Source organism: Mustela nivalis (genome assembly GCF_964662115.1).
Source record: "Mustela nivalis genome assembly, chromosome: 4".
Lineage (NCBI taxonomy): Eukaryota > Metazoa > Chordata > Mammalia > Carnivora > Mustelidae > Mustela > Mustela nivalis.
Genome location: NC_139023.1, coordinates 15,785,651 through 15,809,977, shown reverse-complemented (window position 1 = coordinate 15,809,977; position 24,327 = coordinate 15,785,651). Strand labels below are relative to the sequence as shown.

The 24,327-nt window shown below is 32.0% G+C and overlaps 1 protein-coding gene across 2 annotated transcripts in view; it reads right to left on the bottom strand.

Annotated features, from left to right (window-relative positions):
* TECRL (trans-2,3-enoyl-CoA reductase like) overlaps positions 1-24,327 on the bottom strand; it is a 102,334-nt gene that overhangs the window by 20,310 nt on the left and 57,697 nt on the right. Inside the window, exons 4-7 of one of the 2 annotated variants that reach the window (XM_082728035.1) lie at positions 18,709-18,797; positions 10,442-10,557; positions 5,205-5,310; positions 3,881-3,953 (exon numbers count right to left, since the gene is read on the bottom strand). In XM_082728035.1, coding sequence (XP_082584161.1) covers positions 3,881-3,953; positions 5,205-5,310; positions 10,442-10,557; positions 18,709-18,797 — 384 coding nt within the window. Of the gene's footprint in view, positions 1-3,880; positions 3,954-5,204; positions 5,311-10,441; positions 10,558-18,693; positions 18,798-24,327 lie in introns of both variants that reach the window. The other variant, XM_082728034.1, reaches the window with a different exon arrangement.

The window sequence follows — 24,327 nt, the reverse complement described above, 5'->3', positions numbered from 1 at the left end:
AAAGGCAGATTTAATCTTTCATTTGTTACCTTAACAGCCCGTAATATAGCATAATATATGATGGCACCCAATGATAGCTCTTGTTTTTTAATGTTTAATAACAAAAGAAATATGCTAATAAAAACAACTTTTATTTTTTGCATTGATATTTTATGATAGGTAATATTTTAAGTATTTTTAAATTTTTCTGCTAAAAACAAATAAATGAGGCAAGTATTAATGTTCTCATCTTAAAAGAAAAATATAGGTTATGCAAATTCCCAAATAATATAGAATAAGGAGTGAAATAGAATTAAAGACATTGTCCTAAAGTTACTTTTCTCATGGCAGAGAAGGTGGAATATACAAAAGTACCAAAAATAAATTTTTTGATAAGCTCATCATCTGTATTAACAGTTGCATTTCCTTTTCTTTCACGTATGTGTACATATAAATTGCGTTTATGTAAACACATTTACAAAATTGCAATGTCTCATTTTAAATCTTGCATATTTTATAAGAATATATTTAAAGGCTTTTCTAATATTATTAAACTTTAATGATAAAAGCTATGACAACATCTGCATTGTAATGTATAATGTGGCTAAGTTTAAAAACATTAAATATTATCTAATGGCTGCATAATTAGTGCTACTTTAATTTTATATATGATAAGTAATACTGCTTCAAACATCTTTCTTTATAAGTCTTTTATGGAAGTTCCAGTTCCATGGGCTAGAAACTTAAAGGATAATTTAGTCAAAAGTTATATAAGTATCTATGTATTGATATATGTTATATATGTTATATGTATGTTATATATGTATCTATGTATAGATATAGAGATATATACACAAATACATATATAGAATATATATGTATGTATATATATGCATATGCACATATTTAAATATGTGGAAGTATTGGAAGTTTTTTTTTAACAAAGTGTTTATATCTAACTATGAAATAAAATACATTAATACATTAATGAAAAAAATTGGAAAGCAGATAAAAATGTAAATGGAAATAAAAATATTAAAATCCCATTATCCATGGTAAATCAGTTAAAATTCAGATTTTCCCCTGGGAATATATACATTTATTATGTACACGAAAGTGTTGAACACTTTTATAATCACTTATTCCTCAATATTATATTTGCCATACAACTAAGTAACATTTGCCATGTAATTAAACATTCTTCTCCAGCTAAATTATATATATATATGTGTGTATATATATATATACATATATATATATACTTGTATTTTTTTATTTGTGCCTATTTCTAGACTAGACTTCATTCATTCAATAATACTTATTAGGAAAAGGACAGGCACTATACTGTGTGCTTGTGATAAAATCAATTATAAACTAAGCCAAAAGCAACTCTTATCTTAATAAAAATTACTGTCTGACAAGGAAGCAAATAATAATCACAAGTTAACACAGGAAAATTTGCAACCCTGTTAAGTGTTACTAAGAAAGATCTCTAGGATTTAATGTGAGAGCTAAAATGAATGATTTAATCAGGGAGATCAAGGAATGCTCTCAAGTACAAGGATGAACTCTGGTTTAGAAGTTCAGAACATTTCACATAGCAGGACAGTAAAGACATACCTTGTTTTCATTTTTAAATGAGAACAAATAATGATGTGATAAAACCAAGTACAGGGACAAAAAGTACAATTTTAAATATTTTTAGCTTTTTATTTCCAAAAAGCAAAGTTACAGAGAGTGTAATCTGAAACAAATTTTCTAGAAAATAATTTAGCCATCATTAAAACTTTCTGTAATTTTTTTTAAAGATTTCATTTGTTTATTTGTCAGAGATAGGGAGGAAGAGAGAGTGAGCACAGCAGGGGTAGGGGCTAGCAGAAAGAGAAGGGGGGTCCCAGCTGAGCAAGGAAGCAGCGCTGGACTACATCCCAGGACTCTGGGATCACAACCTGAGCAGAAGGCAGAGGCTCAACCAACTGAACCACCCAGGTGTCCCATAACTTTCTGTAATATTTTTTATAATTTTTATAATATTTTACATTTTGCAAGAAAAAAAAGGTTGTTTTTCTTTGATTGCTGCTGATACTAATATTTATGTATTAAGTTTTCTGAACATATGCATGCCAGTTAGCAGTTAATGGAATATTCCTGCCATTGGGAAGTTTTCAGTTATGATAATTTGTTTCTTATTTACTTTAAAATATTTTCAAGAAGTATGAAAAATGATTTCCTTAGTGGTATATGTGGTGGAATTTCATGATATATTGTTTTTATTCAAGTTAAGGTGTGTAAATGTACAGATATTATTAATTTTATGCAGTCAAATCTGTTGAGACCAGGACTATACATGGTATTTTTTTCACTTTCCAGTTGGAATCAGTATTGTAATGTTACATATGTTTTCACAGAATTTGGGGTCTGTTTACATTTTATGCATTTAAGAGTCTTGAGAAAAATAAAATTAGACTTTCAAGTCCTCATTTTCCTAATCGTAATAGAGAATATTAACACTTACATAATAATATTTCTTATGATAAAAGAAATAGAAAATTTTACAACTATTGACAAACATTAAGTTTTCAGTAAATATTTTGCATATGTTAACAACAATCAGCTTCTATTATTTTGCATCACATATGTGAATGCTGGGATGCCTGGGTGGCTCAGTCCGTTAAGCATCTGCCTTTGGTTCAAATCCTGCTCCCAGGGTCTTAGCATTGAGTCCCGCATTGGGCTCCTTGTTCAGCGGGGATCCTGCTTCTCTTTCTCCCTCTGCCTGCTGCTCCCCTACTTGTGCTCATTCTCTCTCTCTCCTCTCTCTCTCTCTGACAAATAAATAAATAAAATAAAATAAAAAAAAGACATGTGAAGGTAGTAGTATTTTTCAGAGGCTCCTCTTATTCTATGGAGCAAAAATATCTGTCTGTAATATTCTAAATTTAGTAGGTACCTCTCTGATAAAATATTTTTAGAAGCTGTATGATATTAAGTAATTTTCCCCTTCAGTATTCATAGTTGTTAGTATTTAGAAGAATTTAAGTTTTGAACATCACAATGATTTACTTTTAGCATGCTCGACTAGATTTGCTGATCTTAGTACAGATTCTATTGTTGGTATTTCAAGCACAGATATTAAGATGGTTTAACTTATTTTATCAAATCTAAAATAAACCCTGACTACTCCCTTTATTTCCATTTCAAATTTCATAAACACCAGAAACAGACCAGAAAAAATAATTGTCAGTTACCTGTGAAACCTCAACCCTATAGCACTAGAGCCCTGTGTGTGCCTTGAGGGCTGCAGTAAAAACCGAAGAGAGAAAAGTGCACAGCAAATAAAAGAAATGGAATTCTGTGATGAGAACAGCTATCCAAGTTTAGGGACTGAGGATTTAGGTTTGGTGCATTGTACTTTCCCCCAAAGTGCTTCACCTGAGTCAATGGTCAAGACATTTACAAAAGTTATAAACTTTATGTTACAGAAACAAATTGCTTCTATTTTTTTCTTATTGAATTACATTTAATATAATAATTCCATATTTATTGTCTATTTTTAAAAACCTGATAGGTGAGTTTATGTGATTATATGGAATTTTTCTTCTTAATCTTCATTCTTTCATTTTTGCTATCTGTCATTTTAGGAGGTTTACAATCAATTCATATTTTTGTGAGAGTTCCTACGGAGAAAAAATAAATCAAAGCATGTCAGTCAAATTTGGTCTTTTAAGTCTACATAAAAATGTAATGGAGTGTGATATGGAACCTATTTAAAATTGATATTTTTTCATTATTTGCTTCTTTTTTTAAGTATGCCAGGTTGTTCATCATTTCTGTGTAGTTTAGAAGGGAGTTCTGATGTTGTCAAATCAGTATTGTTTCATTAGAAAGAAATCCTACATACACGGTGGTGTGTACTGTGGGTGATTAATGTAGTAGGCAATCCAAGAAGTAAATCCCCAATAAAAGGCACAGCCCTACAAATAAAACATAATATAAGTTAGCGAACATATATAATCTATCATATCATTTGAAATCATCCCATACACCTACACGACACACTGAAGCTTTTCTTTTTTTTGGTATGAAAAATGGTATGCTCTAAGCAAGATAAGAAATGACTCCTCACCCAATAAAGTAGCATTTTACAAGTACCTATTTGATATCACTAAGGAAAGGGATTACTTTGCTCAACCTTTATTAATATAAATGGGTACTTAGGATATAAGGCAAATGTAACAATATATTTTAGAAATATTTTTCAATGGTCTTTGACTATAAAGCAATAAATATGGATGAAGTAATAAAATAATATATAATGTATTGCATAAAATATACTAATACTCATTTTCCAACAGTAAGTGAATAAAATAATGAATTATTTAATCATTGGTAAAACATATCTTGACAGACTGTAAAGGGAAACATCCTAGTTCCAAAAATCCTAGACTATAAAACTGATCTTGTACTGATATGATAAATTTTAATATCTTGTGCCAGAATAGAAGCTAGTCTAAAGGATTTTTTTGAGGTTTCTAAGAATTTCAGAGTTTTTTGTTTTATTACCATGACAACAATAGAAAAACAATAGAAAGAAACAGGTATTTGCCAAAAAATACAGGAAATTTTTAATAAGGAAATATTTCCTATGGAAAGTAAACTTCAAATTGGAAATAGAATTGGAAAATTGAATTGCAGCATGTCATCCAATGTATATTTCCACTTCAATATTTCATAAAACTTCCCATTTTCTTGACAGCTATTTAATGGGATGGTTATTAACTCCTGAATTCACCATTTTTGGAAGAACAAAGACTGTCATCTCACTGACAGCTGTCATAAATACACGGTGTTGTTTCATCAATGTTATCACGCAGATGTATTTTTATAGGAATGTTCATGTATGACATCCCTCGTCCTTAAGCAGCATGTAAAGAATCTGAATTCAGTGCTAAGTATTTCCAAAATTAAGAGTGCCTGAGCATGCATGGCTTGTAACAAAAAGACATGGCAAATCTTTAATGTAGAGTTATTGGTTGAACACTGCTCCAGTGAAACAGGTCACTCAGGAAGTGGCATTTCAGGAGCAGCTGATTAAGATATGATGACACAGTTGAACAGAATAATCTAAGCATGAGGAAAATAAATATGATTGTACCATTTTATGGATGACCCAATACACAAAACTTCCCAATAATACTTAAAATTATAAAACATATCAATCTCACCTTTATCAAATTTTTCAAAGGCGTATGTCCTGCAGAAACTTTATGGACAAATAAGGTTTCCAAAAGATATCGGATATAGTGTATACAATGACAGAAGCAAGCCAAGCTAGAAAGAAAATAAAACATGAACATAGTAAGTTCCCTTCCAAAAGTCTGGCTTGCCTTAGACACAAGACAATTTTTGTTAGTTTACTAAAATATTATATATTTATTAAGAAATGTTTCTAATAATCAAAACATGAATGCTTATTTTAATACATTTATTCTAGAAATTTTCTAAATTTATTTCACAAGAACAGTATTGTCACAATAGTTTCTATAAATTTACTTCTAATGATGCTCAAAATATTTTATTATACCAGTCATCATCTGTATGCTCACACCTACTCCAACAATATATAATGATTATAAATGTACTCATAACAAAATGCCTTATAAATGAAGCAGAAAATATACAAGGTTTTTTTCTCTAAAGCTGATGTACAATGTTACATTAATTTTATATGTATAACATGGTGATTTAAGAAGTTTTATATTATGCTATGATCCCCACAACTGTACCTGTCATCTATCATCACACATGCTATTATAATATCACTGACTGTATTCTTTATACTGTGTCTTTCACTCCTGTGATGTATATATTCCGTAGTTGGAAGCCTGTATCTCCCATTCCCCTTTACCCATTTTTCCTGATTCCTCAATCGTCTCCCCTCTGCCATTGAAGACAACATGGATGGACCTACAGGGTATTATGCTAAGTGAAATAAGTCAGATTGAGAAAGACAAATAGCATATGATTTCATTCATGTGGAGTCTAAAAAATAAAATGAATAAACACACAAAAAAGCAAAATCAGACCTATAAATACAGGGAACAAACTGATGCCAGAGAAAAAGATGCACAAGTTTTAAAAATATTCAAAATCTACTTAGAATTCATTTGACATTTTATAGTATTCAGAATAACTTTTTATCATCTGGTTGTCCTTTAGCAAGAACCATACATTGAAAGGTTTGAATTTATTTATTTATGGAGTCAGTAGAGCTTTTGTTTCCTTTAGTTTATGTTTGTTTTTTTCCCTCCCTAACAAATTGTAGTATTTTCGTTGTCTCTTTGTGTGTTTCTTTTTGTTTCTGCTTTCCAATTGAAAAGCTCTTGTTGTCATCTATAAATTGCTTTAAAAGTAAATGTCAGATATGATTTATAGAAGTATATTTTATGGCTTATGCTTAAAATATATTTTTGTTAAAATCCATATTGATTTTGATAAAATATAAAATTTCAAAAAGTATTGTTGCTATTCAAGAAAATCAATATGGATCAAAAATTGCACACTTAAATCAATAAAGCTTGAACAGAAAAATCAGCATATCATTTACTGTATGTACAAACATTGAATATTCATGGGATTTTATTTTAACAGAATGAAATAATGATTTCTGGTTAATAATAATAGTGACTTTTGGAAAAATGAATAGATAAACATAAACCAACCTGCCTAAATCATCAGTGAATTTACTACTACTCACTAATTCATAAAAAAAAAAAAAAAAAAGTGTGCACCTATTAAGGGAGAGGCATTTTCTATGTATGTATTTCTCTAAATAATAGACAAATTCTGTGAGAAATCAAAAACAAAGTATGGATATCCAGGGACAGAGCTTTCTAGACAGGAAGACAAGTAAAAGGAAAGGTTGTGATTTAGGAGAAAGTTTGAGAATTGTAGGTTCAAAGGATTCATAAGGGAATCAGTATCTCTCCTACCTTTTTTGTTCTTCATAGGAATATATACTTGAATGATAAAATTTTCTTCTTTCTAAGAAAGCATAAAGTGAGGTTACGTCCAGCTCTTTAGCAGAGGACTAAACGAGAAATTTTAGTTCATGCTATGATTAAATTAGTTAGCCTATTTTTCTGATGTTATACTGGTATAGTACATACAGCTCTATCTTCTCTTTGGATGCATGTTACTCTCATGGTTTGTCTCCCCCTCCATTTTCCCCAACTCCCTTATCCTATCTCCCCATGTCCTCCATGTTATTTCTTATGCTCCACAAATAAGTGAAACCATATGATATGTTACTTTGCACAGTGTTGGTAACTCACCATGTTTGATTTCATTGCAAATATTTCCATTTAATTATGGTTGACTTCCCTTCAAATATCCACTATTTCTCTGTGCAGTGCTAAACTAGGTGAATATCCATGAATAGGTTTGAGTCCAGTTCTTTTTCCCAATTATAATTAAAAACAAACAAACAAACTCATCCCTTATCACATATGTTTCAAGATAAGAGTACTGTGAAAGAAAACACAGTCTCGGGGTCACTGGGTGGCTGTTGATTAAGCAATTGCCTTCCACTCAGTTCATGGTCTCAGAGTCCTGGGATTGAGCCCAGGGGGCTCCCTGCTCAACGGGGAGTCTGCTTCTCCTTTTTCCTCTGGTCCCTCCTCCTCTCCCAGCTCATTGGTTCTCTCAAATGAATAAAATCTTGAAAAGAAGAGAAAAGAAAAAAGAAAGGAACAGAAAAGAAAAAGAAAAGAAAGAAGAAAAGAAAAGAAAAGAGAAAACACTGTCTCAGTTTTATAGAACTATGCCAAGTTTCTGTTGTGGAAGAATATGAAGACAATGTTCAAATAAAATGCTGAAGACATAAGAGATTTTGCTATTAACGGACTTTGAATTGCAGAGGTAGAAGAATTCCAGGAATTGGGAAGGACTCTGTGAAAGCAGCACAGAGAACTGTGGGGTTTATCAAGATGTGTGAGAGAAGAGGGATGGCTTGAAAGTATGAGGTTAATAATGTGGAGGACCTAAGCAGAGATTTAAGTGTCCAAATAGACATATCTTCTTGCAGTCAAGGCAGATGGTCCAGCTGTGTGTCCTATGTATAGGAAAGGTTTCTAGGACTGCTCTTCCATCCCTGATGATGCAGTTAAGAAGTCCTTAGGGAGGTGTGGTCTCACCTCAGTGCAAGCAGTTCATTTGATCCCTAAGGCAAGAGAGACCTTGACAATTTCAAGTATGTGTCCCCTATCTTAACTACTGTTGATTGAATAAAGTTCAAACAAGTTTAACTGGATCTGTTTCACCAAACGGTTCTTCCCCTTTTCATTACTTGATGGGGATGGAGGTAATATAGGTAATACTGCCTTAGTTCCAGTGTGCAAAAATTTCTAAGCAATCCAAAGAATTTTATGGTAGTTGAGTCACATATAGATCTAAGCTAGCAGAAAAATATTTTTGAACTCTGTGAAATGATTCAAAGCCATTTTGGAGAATTAACAGAGTGTGGAGCAAATGGACACAGCATTTGAAATTTCATCTTCTTAACTTTGAGAAATAGTAGTCACTCATCTTAAAGTTGGGTTGCCTCAGAAACCATGTGATTATTTTATAGATCTCTGCTAGACACTTAAATTTCACAAGTAGTTTGTGTGTTTGTGTGTATCTGCTCTGAAATGATTTCCTACAAACTTAACATATTTGCTATTTTGGAACAACATAGTGCACATTTTTATCACTGAGATGTTATAAAACATTCTGTGTTTGTGTTTAAGAATAGTAACCAACTGTCAGTCAATTTCTTTAGAATGCCACTAGGAAAATAAGTGTTTTTTTTTTTTTATGATGCGTTATATATCTAGTAGATGTAATATGTTGATCTAAAATATGAGTACATTTATATTGTCTTTATATTGTCTTTATATTGAACTTTCCACCCCAGACTTTCTAAACAAATTGGTCATTCCCTTATTCCCTTCACTAGAGAGAAAATTGGTAATGTTCCACTAGGCCCTGCACAACTTGACCATCATCCCTAAGACACAATTTCCCTTGCCTCTCTTCGCTTCTGCCATACTAGATTTCTTTTTACTCCTACAAAGCACCAAATTTCTTTGTACCATAAATCATGTGCACATGAAATTTCCTATTTAAAATCTGATTCATTGCTCCAGAAAACAAAGAAATAATTCAAATGCCACTTTCTTAGAAAAGCCACCTCAGAACTCCCACCCAGGTCAGGTTCCTCTCTTTTATAACCTAGAATTTCTCAATGTGAAATAAATATATTTGCAATTGGTTCATCTATCTAATCATTCAAAATATTCTTATTGAGTGTTTCCTGTAAATCAGGTAATGTTAAGCAGTGAAAATAAAATGGACACCAAAGTACATCCATTTTAGGACTTTATAGAGGGAAATACACAAACAAGTGATTATGTGAACATATAATTTTAAAGTAATACATTGTAGAAAGGAAGAACATTTCAGTGGCATACTTGCATTGGGAAGAATAGGAATAGCTATCATGAGTAAGAAATACTGAACTTCTATTTCAAGCTTAGGTAAGAGATAAGAAAGAGGTTACTGGGATGAAGGAGGAGGGATAATGTGTGTCAATGTCAATGCGTGAAAGGGAACATGGTAGGTATCGGAGACAAGAAAGTGCAGCTGTGGTACAGAAATTAAGTGTAAAGGAAAGCTCTTTATGATGTGAGAAAGTTAGGAGTCGTATCACTCTCTTTTAGTATGCTTATGACCTAAATTTTGTTTCTTAATTTATTTAGAGTTTAGTCATTAAATAAGGTTCTTTTTTATGTTTTTAACAAATTGCTAACACCACATCTCAGTGGTGTTATAATAATTATAATTATATTATATATAATTATATATAATTATAATTATTCTCTTACTTTTCAATTGGTAGGTGGAGGGAGAGAGAGAGACACAGAGAGATTATTCTCACAGTATGTTATATATTCTGCTTGGATAATCACCCTCACCTTTTTCTGTACTTTACTTTTACTTTTTACTTTAAAGTAAAATTTATTTTGAATTTTGTTACTAAAGGTAACTTATAAAACCCTTCTGTTTTTTCCTGTTTTTTAGGTTATTGTTTCTTTCCTATAAATGTTGCCCATGAAAAGTACATATTTTATTATTTTATTTAGTTTTATATCTTAAGCCCTTTATATATGACCTCACAACTTTATAACTTTAAATATCCAGATTTCTTTCACTGTGATCATTATGAACTAACATTATCTATGCTTTAAGGTATACTTACTTGCTCCTTGTTTATAAATTTGCAAGCTCATGTGTATACATTATTTAAAGTTACTTAAAATATATTTTCTTAAATGTAACCCACTTTAATTTGGTTTATAAACAAACTTTAAAATTTTATCTGTGTATTAATTTATCTAGAGGTACTACATATATTACGTACTGTACCACTGGATGGCGTAATCTTCCGGAGCTCTCCTTCATGTCATATATGTATGGGATCCTCAAATAAAAGAGGAGATATATCAGCAGAGGTCCTGTGTATTCAGCCAAAAATACCTGAAAATAAGAAGCTGATTTAAATAAAAAAAATAAATTTTTGTAGATATTATTAAGATTTACATAAAAACACAATAAGTATGTCTACAGACTTAGCCTGCTGAATGAACTTGTAAAAGGGACACATAGCATTATCTGTTCTTTAAAATGAATTATACTAGGTGCTAATATAATTCACACGGAGTCTTACTTAAAATAACTAGCTAAGACTTAAGGAAAGGACAATTGTAAGTGGTGAATTTAAAATAAAAACAAATAATGAAACTAATGTAATTATTTCTTCATAATTTGTACACAGTGGTTTTCATTTAACCAACCAAACTATCATAAACATATTTCTTTGTGTCTCCCCAGACCCATTTACACTCCATCTTCAATGTGAACTGTTCTTATCACTGAATGGAATTAGCCTCAGTGACTTTTTTTTTTTTTTTTCCCAATTTACACAGCTGGGTCGTCTTGAATTTAATTGATTTGACATCGATTCAAATTGAAAAAAATTAATTTTTTCTTCTGGAAATTTTAGACTTTAATTCTAATGAGTCTGAGTAGATAGTTAAAAGGATGGCCTTCTGAATTCTGGAGTTGAGTCAACCTTATATATGGAGAGAGATATCTGATCTATAGAGAGATAATCATTAAGATTTGGAAAGATAATTGGAAACAAGATTGATTGTATAAAGATTCTCTGGCAACTGGCTTTCTGATAGTTTTCTAAATCTATCATGGTCCATTATTAGTTTTCTTTTGATGCTAAAACCAGGTTAAAGTCACTCTGGAATTGATACAGAAAAAATAAAATAATTTATCTCTGAGTGTTCAAAGAGGGAGAATTCAGACATGACAATGATAAATTCAACTGCCATTACTGCTTTGCTTTGTCTTTGCCAAATCTCATTTTCTAAGAAAGAAAAACTTAAAGCTGCACGTTTTACTCAAATATTCAGGTGTGCATGTTGATTAGGAATTATGTTATTTTTCATTAGAACTTTGTATAACTACATGATTAGAATGCATGATATATATGCATGTTATATATATATATATATATATATATATATATATATATATAATTATGTCTGTGTGTATGTATACACACAAGTATAAATATTTTTTTAAAGATTTTATTTATTGATTTGACAGGCAGAGATCACAAGTAGTCAGAGAGGCAGGCAGAGAGAGAGAGGAGAAAGCAGGCTCCCCGAGGAGCAGAGAGCCTGATGCGAGGCTTGATCCCAGGACCCTGGGACCATGACCTGAGATGAAGGCAGAAGTTTTAACCCTCTGAGCCACCCAGGTGCCCCAAGTATAAACATTTTTATACGTAGGTTTCTTAAGGTATACTTTTTCCATCCCATTACCCATGGAAGACTTTTATATGAGGTAAACATGCAACATCTGATTAAGTCAGTGCAAAGCAACTTTTTTACTGTTAAACTGTATTAATTTATGGCATACAATATGCCTGACTATTCAGAGGTAAAGAAAAGTATTTACCACTTTTGCATGTCTGATAATAGAGTTCAGTTAATACTCCTGAATTAGAGTAATTATTTTATTACAACAAAAAGCTTAAAATACTTATTTCAATGCCATCTCTAGTCAAGTTAATTTTGAGCAAATCCTCTAGTAATATATCAGTAATGAAAAATGTTATGAAAAATAGTCAACCTTGACCACATGTCATTCTTTATTAAGTTAATAAAAATGCTATCACAAATATGAAGTTTCTTTGGATCAGGAAATTAAACTACAGTCTTATCTCCATCATACCCTAACAATAAATCAGGAGAACCTGCTGGCTTACAGTAATATGTTCAGGGAGGCCCAATATTTTATCATAAATATTATTCATGCTGAAACATAGAGGTTAAAACAGTAGTAAAGTATGAAGGCTATATCCTGACCTGAAAGCAGTAGAGAATGATAAGAAATAACATTTGGACAATACATCTTTCAAAAAAAAGGTCCATTTGGGTGCAAATAGGGAAAAAAAAGGGGAAAGAAATGTTTTATTAAACTTAGAAAATAATCAGAAAATGGCTTTAAATTAAATAAAAAACAAGGACCAGATAGACAAATATTAATAAGACATACTTCTGAAAAGAAAAAATTCTTCTCCTACTAAAAAGAAGCAAATCCAAAACCAAAGCCAAATAAATAAATATGACAGTTATAAGCCGTAGGATATCAGATGAATTTATAAAGACTAGGAAGTCCATTATAAACCAAAAGTTTGCTAGAAGTTATATATTCAAAATAAGCATATATACTTTCTTCTTACCTTGAAGATAAATATATATAACATCTATATTATAATATATATAATCATAGTTATAATTTATATATAATGTACTTTCATATGTATATATATAACATAGCTATACCATAAATAAATTATAATTATATAATTATATATATTATACTACTTTTAAATTCCAATTTATGTCTAATATGAAATTATTTTCATGCTTTGCCTTTATAGAATGATCACTGTACTAAACTAATGTGCTGCTTTAAATGTAAAATTTAGGGCGCCTGGGTGGCTCAATGGGTTAAGCCGCTGTCTTCAGCTCAGGTCATGATCTCGGGGTCCTGGGATCGAGAGTCCGGCATTGGGCTCTCTGCTCAGCAGGGAGCATGCTTCCCTCTATCTCCCTCTCTGCCTGCCTCTCCATCTGCTTGTGATCTCTCTCTGTCAAATAAATAAATAAAATCTTTTTAAAAAAATAAGTAAATGTAAAATTTAAACTGATAGAAGGCATAGGATACAAGGCATCCTAGGTAACTGAGTTTTTTTTGGAACTTCAGTGGAATATTCAACTTGGGATGTCTAAATCGAAAAAGGAAGAAGACAATAAGATGTTTTAGAAATGTAATTTGAAACACACAGCTACAATTGTTGAGAACTGATTAGAATCTTTGTGCTTAGACTGGGCTTAATGCATTTCATCCTCTCGAAGAAAAGAAAACTTCTTAGTGCTATTATTATTGGGATGGTGTTGGCTTTACTTCTTTTTTAAAATTACAACTGACAGTTGAAAACAAAATAAATTGCATATTTCAGAGTTGTTGAAAATTACTGATAAAATAAAGTGGTACCATCCTTAATCTTCTAATGATGGGAAAGCTATTTAAATTATGAGAGAATTTCTCAGCAGTGATACCACTTTGTACTGAATGAAAATCACTGAAGTTAATATAATATTAAAAGAAGTTTTTCTTTTGTTTTGTTTTGTTTTAATTCAACCATTATATTCATAACATGTAAGGAAGAATTTTATTCTAGGTTATTCAAACCATTGTTATTCAAACCATTCAAACCATCAGCTTGAAAACTTGATCAAAATGTTTTTCAGGGTTCAAAGAGCTACTGAGTCATTGAGAAATAGAAGGTCAGGATTTTTTAAATAGGACTCAAGAATAGTGATGGACTCTAGGATTTGAAGTCTGATAGCATCCTAAGAAGACTAAATCTTTAGAGGGTGCCTGAGAAGGGAGGGACAAAAATTGTTGGTTGGCACCTTTTAAAGACAGAAATGGTCTTATAAAATCACCAGGATTTGGGTTAAGATCTAGAGCCATGATGAAGCAGAAGGAGATCTGTCTTTACAGGTACTAAAGCTCAGCCTGAAATCATTACAGCCATCAACTGGATTAAGACACCTAGACCGAATGGCATTAGTCTACCTGGAGGATGATCAGATTTGTCAAATCAGTTTGACAGCAGAGTAACATGATTCTACGCCTCAAGTTGCCTTTACAAGATGTTCATGGGTGCCTGGATGGCTCAGTTGGTTAAGCAACTTCCTTGGGCTCAGGTCATGATCTCAGGGTTCTGGGATCAAGTCCCACATAGGGGTCCCCTTTTGCTGAGGGGAGCCTGCTTCTCCCTTTCCTTCTGCCTGCCACTCCCCCTGCTTATACTCTTTCTCTCTCTATCAAATAAATAAAATCTTTAAAAAAAAAGACACCAAGTTGTTCATATATAATTTCCTGCACTAGGTCAGAAATATAAATGTATAAAAGGAGTAAAGATACTGTAATCATATCCAAAAGAAACAGGAGATATTCAAAAGAGATAAACCGAAGATCTACATAGTAGAATTATGAGACACATTTAAAAATTATATTTTATATACTCAAAAAAATAAAAAAAAGTTTTGAGTATTTTAGCAGATACTTGAGACCTCCAATAAGAAAAATATGGAATTGAAATATGAATCACAGGAGGAGAATACAAAGAGAACAGTGGGAAATGAGATGCTAAAGTGATTATGATAATTTTTCAAATTAAATATTTATACCAAACAGCATAACACTATAAACCCAAAGCAGGATAAATAGAAACATAATTGTAACTATGGGCATCATAGTCAAACAGTGTCAAACAAAAGAGAAATTTAATTTGAACCAGGGAAAAGACACATTATTTCAAAAGAGCATAGTGGACTTTTCAACAGGAACTTGGGAATCAAAAATCAACATAATGAAATTTTGTAAAGTGAAGACAAATATAACTGCTTATATGGAATTATTTTTTCCACAAAAACATTCTCCCCAAATAGTTAAATAAATACATGTTAGGATAAACCTAGTTGAGAAAATTCATCAACAGCAGAACTAGAATAAATCACTAAAGTTGTTCTCCATGAAGAATGATAATGCTCACAGATATAAACTCAGCATTAGAAGGAATAACTAAATTAAAGTAAAAATTATAAATCTAAATAACTATTGACATATAAATTTATAATAGTGGATTTTTATTTAACAGTACCTAGAAAACTAAAATATACCACAATAGAAGGTTAGTTAGAAAGAGATTAAATATCATAAAGTCATTCAATTATCTATGAAGTATTTTCACATCAGTAAACCTAAATTAAATTTTATTAGTGTTCAGTATTTTAAAGATGAATATTATAATCTCTTGGGTAATCAGGACAGTTGGTAAAAATATATATATACATATAGCCAAAATAACCAAGAGGCTAATAGAAAATAAAACACAACAACTAATTCCAAATGGGAAAAAAAATAAAAACAGAACAGGAGAATTGTAGAACACAGGAAACAAATTGAAAGAAAATACTAAGCTTGGTGATAAAATTAGGTATTTCTTTACAATAAAAATAGACTCTGATTAAAATGTAAAACATAAAAAACTATTAAACTATTAGAAGAAAACATAAGAGAAAACTCCCAAATCTAGAACAAAGCAAAGGGTTTTTACATATGGCAGCAAAGACAAAATCCTTAAAACACTAGCAATTTACACTGCACTAAACTTGAAAACTTTTTGCACAAAAAAAAAAAAAAAGAAAAGAAAAAAAAAGACAACCATAAATCTTATTCAGAGAATGGAAAGACAAGCTAAGACTAAGAGGAAATATTTGCAAACCACTTAGCAGACAAAATACTTTATCTAGACTGTAAAAGGTACCAGATAAATAAAAACTTATGTTCATAAAATACCTACACAAAACTGATAACAGTTTTATTTATTGTGAAATACTGAAAGCAACCCAAATGCCTGTCAGGGGGTGAAGGATAAACAAACTGCTACATTCCTACAACCAAATATTACTCACCAATAAAAGGAACTGAGTATTGATACATATAATAAACAGGATGGATCCCAAAGACACTACACTTAGAGAAAATTAAACATCTATATAAAAAAAATTGAAAGACTGTCTAATTTTGTTTATAGCATTTGACACAGGACAAAAAAGAGAAATGAAGAACAGATTGGTGGTTGCCCCAGGATATGGAATATGGAAACGAGTGTATAAATATAGAGATTAATATGAAAGAGTTCTTTTGTGGGGATGGAACAATTCTGTATCTGATTGTGGTAGTAGATATCTGAATCTTTGCAAGGTATAAATTGCATAGAACTATAGGACACACAGGAATGAACATAAAAATGGTGAAAAGTGAATTGGATCTTTAATTAATAAGATCTATATAATGAGGATTATTATACTAACCTTCTATCCTGTCTTTCAATAAGTTCAATGAGGCAAATATTTTCTCAATATTCTGTGACAGCACACTGCTACTTGATGAAAAATATTCTTAAAATCTTAATTTTGACCTTGCTATAGAGATTGTATCAAAAAAAAAAAAAAAAAAAAAAAAAAAAACCAGGGCACCTGGGTGGCTCAGTGGGTTAAGCCGCTGCCTTCGGCTCAGGTCATGATCTCAGGGTCCTGGGATTGAGTCCTGCATCGGGCTCTCTGCTCAGCAGGGAGCCTGCTTCCTCCTCTCTCTCTCTGCCTGCCTCTCTGCCTACTTGTGATCTCTCTCTGTCAAATAAATAAATAAAATCTTTAAAAAAAAAAAAAACAGAAATCCAAGAAAACCTAACCCTATGATAATGCTTTTATATAGAAGTATTTTATAAATGTACAAGAATGTTATGAGTGGTAAATATTGCTTTTATTGTATAATTTAGTAGATATAAAGTGGGTATGATTGCAATGTAATGCGTATATTTTTAGCATTTAATAGGATTGACTCATTTGGAGCAAAAGATGGTGTGAACAATAGGGTTGATTTAAAAATATTCACTCTATTTCCAGAGTTCTCTTTGTCACCTAAATGATTTTCCTTTCAAATAAGCTGTAATTTTCTAGTACAATTGTCCTAGAATTCCACCTTAGCACTTTACTTTCTCTGCTCAGTGCTTATCCAAATGATGCAGTTGGAATTTCTAATGAACTCACCATTAATGTCACTAGTCATGACAAAACTTCTGTAGACAGAATTTCCTTTTCATCATAATGTGGACAGAGGCTATGAATATTTTAACCTTTGGATATCAGAAAGTGCTTGTCCAAAATCTCCTTTAGTAAAGGTCTGTTGATATCACATTTAAGTATTAAACCCTTTGCTTACATAATTCATGCATTAGCAGGCTTTTTTATAAATATTATACTTTACAAGGATTCAGAATACTCTAAACTCAGGTTTTTTTTATGCAACAAACTAATACTGAAAAGCTCAACCAAGGAACTTTGAAAACTAAAGGAACTACTTTACCAATAACACCAAAATATAAATAATGAGCTAAGTACAGAAAAATAATTTTTATTAAAGGAGATATTGTCTGAAAAATAAAAGCTGTGACAATATTCTAATAAATGCAAACTTGAATTTCTCTATTTGAGAATTAAGTTATAACAAATTAGCTGTCTTGTGTTTGCAATAATTTTAAAAATTGAGTGTTTTTACGGAAAACTTAAAGCACTATGTCTGATTATGTGGATTGTTAATGATGGCAAAAAGGAAAGCTATCTGAATATATAAAATATTAAAAGTGCAATCCCATCACAGATATGAAGTAGAATGTAATTGGAAAAACTTTAAAACTCTAAAAAAAATAAAATAAAACAATTGAATTGAAAAAAATAGAATGATTGCACTATCCTTTGTAAGTCAGTGTCAAAATTATTTATCAATTAACTTTTTGCCACAAAGTCAGTTAGTATTTCCTCTTGATTCTAAAGCTACTCCATCTCTCAATTCCATATCTCATGAATAGGTCAATGCTTTCGAACTAGTGTCAAGTATTTTCTCTGTTTCTTAATCCTCCATATCTTAATCTCTGTTTCTTAATTCTCCATACTGTAGTCTTCACTCTTCTAATGCCATTGGAGTCAGTTGCCACCACTTTGAAAGTTCCTCCTTCAAGGAGAGCTGAAGGCATTCCATGACCACTCAACTCAAAGAAGTCTCACTACCGCATTCTGATTTTCCAAAACCTTTGCCTTAGAACATTTCTTATTGAATATTCTATTGCCTCTTTTTCCAATGTCAAAAGACTCTTCTTATCTCTCGGTTCCTAGAAGGAAAAACTGAATAAATATTATTTAACTAACAATGCACAGAGAAGGCAGAAAAAGAGCCAACATTTCAGAAAAAGAATTTATTCTCCTTCCTCCAACGGTGTATTTCCATGGCTCTAATTCCTGTATAAAATTTTGGCCACAGTTCATCGTAAGCACTTAAAATGCCATTCTGTACAGTATTTTGTTTCATTATGGATTTATTTGATAAAAATAGTCCTGTCAAATTTTTCCTATCAAAATGTGGGACATGTATATTGCATTTCAAATTGATACTTACTGTAGTCCAACTGACCTGTTGACCTAGGTCTGTAAAATAAAGAGTGACAATGGAGGAAGCTGCAATGCTTTGAATCGATATGTAGTCCTTCAGAAAAGGCCCACCTTAAATAATAAGGAAAAATATTTTAATATAATTTCAAGGCATAGTGATTTTAACAAATAATTTTTAATGTGAAAAATTATGAATAGTAAGGATAAATCATACATAAAAATTGCAATGTATAATAAATATTTAAAGTAAAGCAAAATGTAAACAAACCCATTTTATAAAATATCTAACAATTTTTCTTTTTTTTTAAGATTTTATTTATTTATACGACAGAGATCACAAATAGGCAGAGAGGCAGGCAGAGAGAGAGAAAGGAGGAAGCAGGCTCCCTGCTGAGCAGAGGACCCGATGTGGGGCTCGATCCCAGGACCCTGAGATCATGACCTGAGCCGAAGGCAGAGGCTTTAACCCACTGAGCCACCCAGGTGACCCACAATTTTTCAAATATATGGTAGTTTCCCACCTCTACCTAAACAAAGTGCAGCCTACATCTAGCTACTATCCTGTTGTGTTCTGAGAAAATGTAATATTAGATAATATCATAATTGAATATGATACAAGGTATTTTTAAAGCATAATTTGGTAGGAGGCACCTGGGTGAGTCAGTGGATTGAGTGTCTACCTTCAGATCAGGTCATGATCTCAGGGTCCTGGGATCAAGCCCTGTGTTGGGCTCCCTGCTCAGTGCATCTCTCTCTCTCTCTCTCTCTGCCACGCTGCCTGCTCATGCCCTCTCTCCCTCTAAAATAAATAAATTATATATATATATATATATATATATATATATATATATACATACATACATATATATGTATTTTTAAAGTATAATTTGGGGTGTCAGTATTCATAAATGTCAACTGTTCTCTAAATTCTTTTATTATATGATAAACTAGGGCAAGTAAATTTTAGAGGTCATTGTAATTATCAACAGACTGACTTGATGTATGTTTTAAAAGATCTCTATGGATGCTGTGTGGAAGCTGGGAAGAAGGGAGGTAAGAATACTTAGGAAGAAATTCATCAAGAAGAAATTTTTTGGATTAAGATGGCACTGGTAGAAATGTTAAAAGTTCATCAATTTTAGATATGTTTTCAACACAGAGCAGGTTCAGCTTGAGAAGAAAGTATTTCAGTTAAATAAAGACAGCTCTTAGATTTTTGGCCTGGGCAATTAGGAATATTAAATTTCATTAACTGGCAGGGAGAAGACTGGGGAAGGAGAAGGATTTGGGGGTAGAAATTAAGATTTCAGTTAAGGTATGTTAAGTATGTGATATTTATTAGACATTCAAGTAGGAGCTAGCAAATAGGCAGTTGGGTAGGTGTGTCTGTAGATATTCAAAAGTTATTAACATGTAAAGCCATGCCATGTGATGAGATTATTTAAGTGTTCAGTTTGAAAAGAAAATGGAAACTGAAAGAGATTTCTAACACTATGGCTTTCAAAGTAATAAGAGAAACATAGAGCAAAGATTACTGAAAAGGAGTTTCTCATGAAATCAGAGAAGAATAAGCAACTAATGTCTTAGAAGACATGTAAAGGAAATGTTCCATTCTTAATAATAAACACGAGATAAGCCCAACATGTGTGTCCTGAAAGATATGTACAAAGATGTTCATTTTAGCATTATTTATAATTACAAAACAATTGTAAAACCTTAAATCTTCATAAATGAGACAATGGTAAATATATCTTGTTTTATTTAAAGAAAGATATACCACACAGAAAGAAAAGTGGACTAGGGCTAAATGAATCTCAGAAGTATAAAGCCATTATTATTGTCATTGTGGTTGTTTGTATTTTTATTATTCTTTATGCCAATCTATCTGTGATTTATCTTTATCCCCAGTCATGAAAAAGTGCCATTTCATTCTCTATTTTTTTTTTTTAGATTTAACTTATTATTTGAGAGAGAGAAAGCAAGAGAGAGAGAGCATGAGCGTGGGGGCGGGATAAAAGGAGAGAGAGAGAGCTGAGCAGGGAACCCAGAGCCAAAGTGGGGACCCTTCCAGCACCTTGGGATCATGACCTAAGCTAAAGGCAGATGTTTAACTGATTGAACCACTGAAGCACACTCCATTCTCTATTTTTCCAAGATACAAAAAATATAAATTTATGACTATTTTTAGATGATTTTCAGAATCCAATTACAATGATTTACAATTACAGATATTTTATAGTAAGGTAAAAATGTGCAATTTTTATGTGTTAATTTTGAAAATGATATTTGATAAAGCCAATATTATATGGTAGACTATCATTCCCTTGTCTGGGTCATGTTTTGTGGCTTTATAAGAGGGATTACTCAGGTAGGCCTGAGTTAATCATGTATTATTTGAATCTGCATGAATAGGTAAGTGAGAAGAATTCAGATTCAAAGTACTAGAATCCTGGTACTGTATCAAAAAGATTGCTGGATGAAGATGGAGAGAACCATATGGCCAGTAAAGCAAATAGCCTCTAGGAACTGTAATGGCCTATATAATGCAACAAGTAGCAATGAAATAGGAACCTCTGTCATAGAGCCACAAAAAAAAAAAAAAAAAAAAAAAAAAATCTTCAGACAATAAGAATGAACTAAGAATGAAAAAAAGAAATAGAATTTTCTAAAAGTCTTAAGATGAGAATTCAGTTCAGCCAACAACTTGATTTTGACACTCTGAACAAAGAATCCTGCCATACTGTGTCTTCAAGCTAATAAATGAGTGTTATTTTAAGCCTAGTTTATGGTGATTTTTTACACAGCAATAGGAAGTTAATGCAACATGGATCAAGGTAAAGACTTCAATATACAAATGGCCATTATCATTTTGACAATCATGTATAACAACAAGAAATGTTAATAAAGACGAAATAATCTGAAATCTCTGTACAACCTGAAAGCGCTGAAAACATCTTTCCAACATACATCTATTGACACCTTGGGGGAGGGGATTAGTTTCTACTCCTGTATCACTCTTGATGACTTCGAGAAACAGACTATTGGCATATTTTTAAAATGAAGTCCCATCATTATGGCATTTGAGTAGAAGGAGAGAATCCAGGCATATCATTAACCATACTACTCAGACTCAGTAAACAGGGAAACCTGTTTTTGGCCTTCTATGCCTATGTCCTTTACCAAAGGGAAACAAATGTGTAGCGCCAAGAACATACTCATAAAAAAGAACCAGTGCCATGGGTATCAGGCTTCAGCCACTTAAGGCCCCTAAATTTTCTGCCAAATTGTTTTTTTAAAAATCTTCTTTTTTGGGCTTTTCTTCCCCCTAAATGGGCCAGATGCTAGGGTATATACCTAGGGGGTTGTCAAGGCTCTTATATAAGGGGCATAGATGATTAGAGCCAGGGTTAGGAAGGAAATGACCAAGTCTACCCATGTTTTACCTTTCTATTGTAGAAATCCAATGAGTTTAAGTGTTAGAAATTCAGCTCTGTGCTTCCAGAACATTATTAAGTATATTAATCAAGGTAGGAAGAAAGGACAAATTTTAGTTACCAGTTTCTATGACCGTTGTATTACAGTTGTGACTGTAGGTTCTTACCCTTCCCATATGCACACCATTTACAGTATGACTTTTAGTATCTCCTACAAGAGTTGATGCTTATTTCTGCACTCCCTTGAATATGGCTTAGCCTAGTCAATCACTTTAGCTAACAGAATGTAGGGCAAGGGATAGGACACTTCCAAGCCTGGGCCTTAAGAATTCTTGAGTGCTTATGCTCATTTGTTTGCACCCCTGAATCCACCATGAGAACAAGTCCCAAATATTCTGCTGAAGCATGAGAAACCAAATAGGGTGGAGAGGATTGGCTACAGTCATGGCCACCCTAGATCAACCAGTCACCGAGAACCCACCAGCTGACTGAAGCTGATTGAGTGGACCCACACAAGTAATGCTAAGACCACCTCAGCTCAGCACAACCACTGAGCTTAAAAATTAAAAAAAAAAAAAAAAAAGTTGTTAATTTGCTCTTAAAGTCTGTTTGTTATTTCCTTTTATGTTTTACTGCTGTCTTTTGTGTGATGAAACTGTAAAGACTAAATCTGCATGATGTCCTTGTTCATAGTATAAGCATTCTGGGCAATATGGCAGGAAATAAATGTAATATTTAGGCCTTATCTAGTTTTAGTGTTAAGATTTATTTCCCTAATATTAATACTTATAACATCAGTTATAACTAATTGATGAAGTTATCTACCATGTGTCAATCATTATAGTGCTTTATAAATATGACCTTATTTAACACTTATAAAACACAAACCAAACCATGGGTTAAGCTTTTTATTTATTAGCTCTACTTCATGAAAGAAGATTCTATAGATAGGTAAGAAGAGTCAGGTTTCAAAATTCTGTGTTACTCCAAACAACCTCTTTGTACCACATCCTGCTTAGCTTGCTAAAATAATTGACCCTTTGTTTTTTTTTTCAAATATGTCATCACATTTCTATTCAAGGACACTTAATGACTATATTTCATTCAGATCATATCCTGTACATATATGGGAAGGAAAAAAATAAATATATGTGAGGAGAAAGTAAAAAGTCACATTCATTAGGAAGAATAAACAGAAATTCCTAGTTTCTTGTAGTATCCTTCAAATTGAACTATATTTTATATTGATGCTTATGGCATTCTAGAGTCTTCATTATATAAAAGTCAATTTAGTAAAAATACTATATAATTTTATGTTATTTGAACATTCATGTGTTGAAAGGAGTTTATATAGTTGTCATATACTGGGCCCTGCAGAGGCAAAAATAAGGAAGATAATGAATCTTCTCCTTTAATCTCTAGCCAGATAGAAATTTGTCTTGCACATTTGAATTTGGAAGAATTTGAGATCATGAAGAAAGTATGACGTCCAAGAATACCATGATTCCTATTTCTTCAGCATAGAGGTCTTGGAGAAACCTGGAATGTCTAAGAAACAATGAAAACAAACAAAACACCTTAGAGAGATGTGAGGAAATCATCATTTGTCCTTAAGTACTGAGTATTAGCAAAGGTACCAGAAAAAAGAAAAAAAAAAAACAATTCATCACTGTATGGAAAAATTTAGAGACTGAAATTCCTTAATAGATGCCTCTTGTAAACTTACTGTTATTGACTTCGTGTAAGTATTCTTCCAAAATTTATATGCTACCACAGCTCTTATTTAACAAGTCCAAATTTAAGGTCAAGTTGATGTAATATCACTGACTATGATTCTTTTTTTAAAAAATATTTTATTTATTTTTTCAACAGAGAGAGATCACAAGGAGGCAGAGAGGCAGACAGAGAGAAAGAGGAGGAAGCAGGCTCCCCGCCAAGGAGAGAGCCCAATGTGGGGCTCCATCCCAGGACCCTGGGATCATGACATGAGCCAAAGGCAGAGGTTTTATCCCTCTGAGCCACCCAGGGGCCCCACTGAAAATGATTCTTAGTAACAGTGACTTTGAAGTGTATCTACTTATACATTTTTAATGGAAAATAGGATTTAATAGTTTGAGAAACTTGAGGCTTAATACTGGATATGATATTTTCCCTTAAATTCATTCATTTTTGCTCTTCCTTACCTCATTTATTCTGCTGTAAAAAAG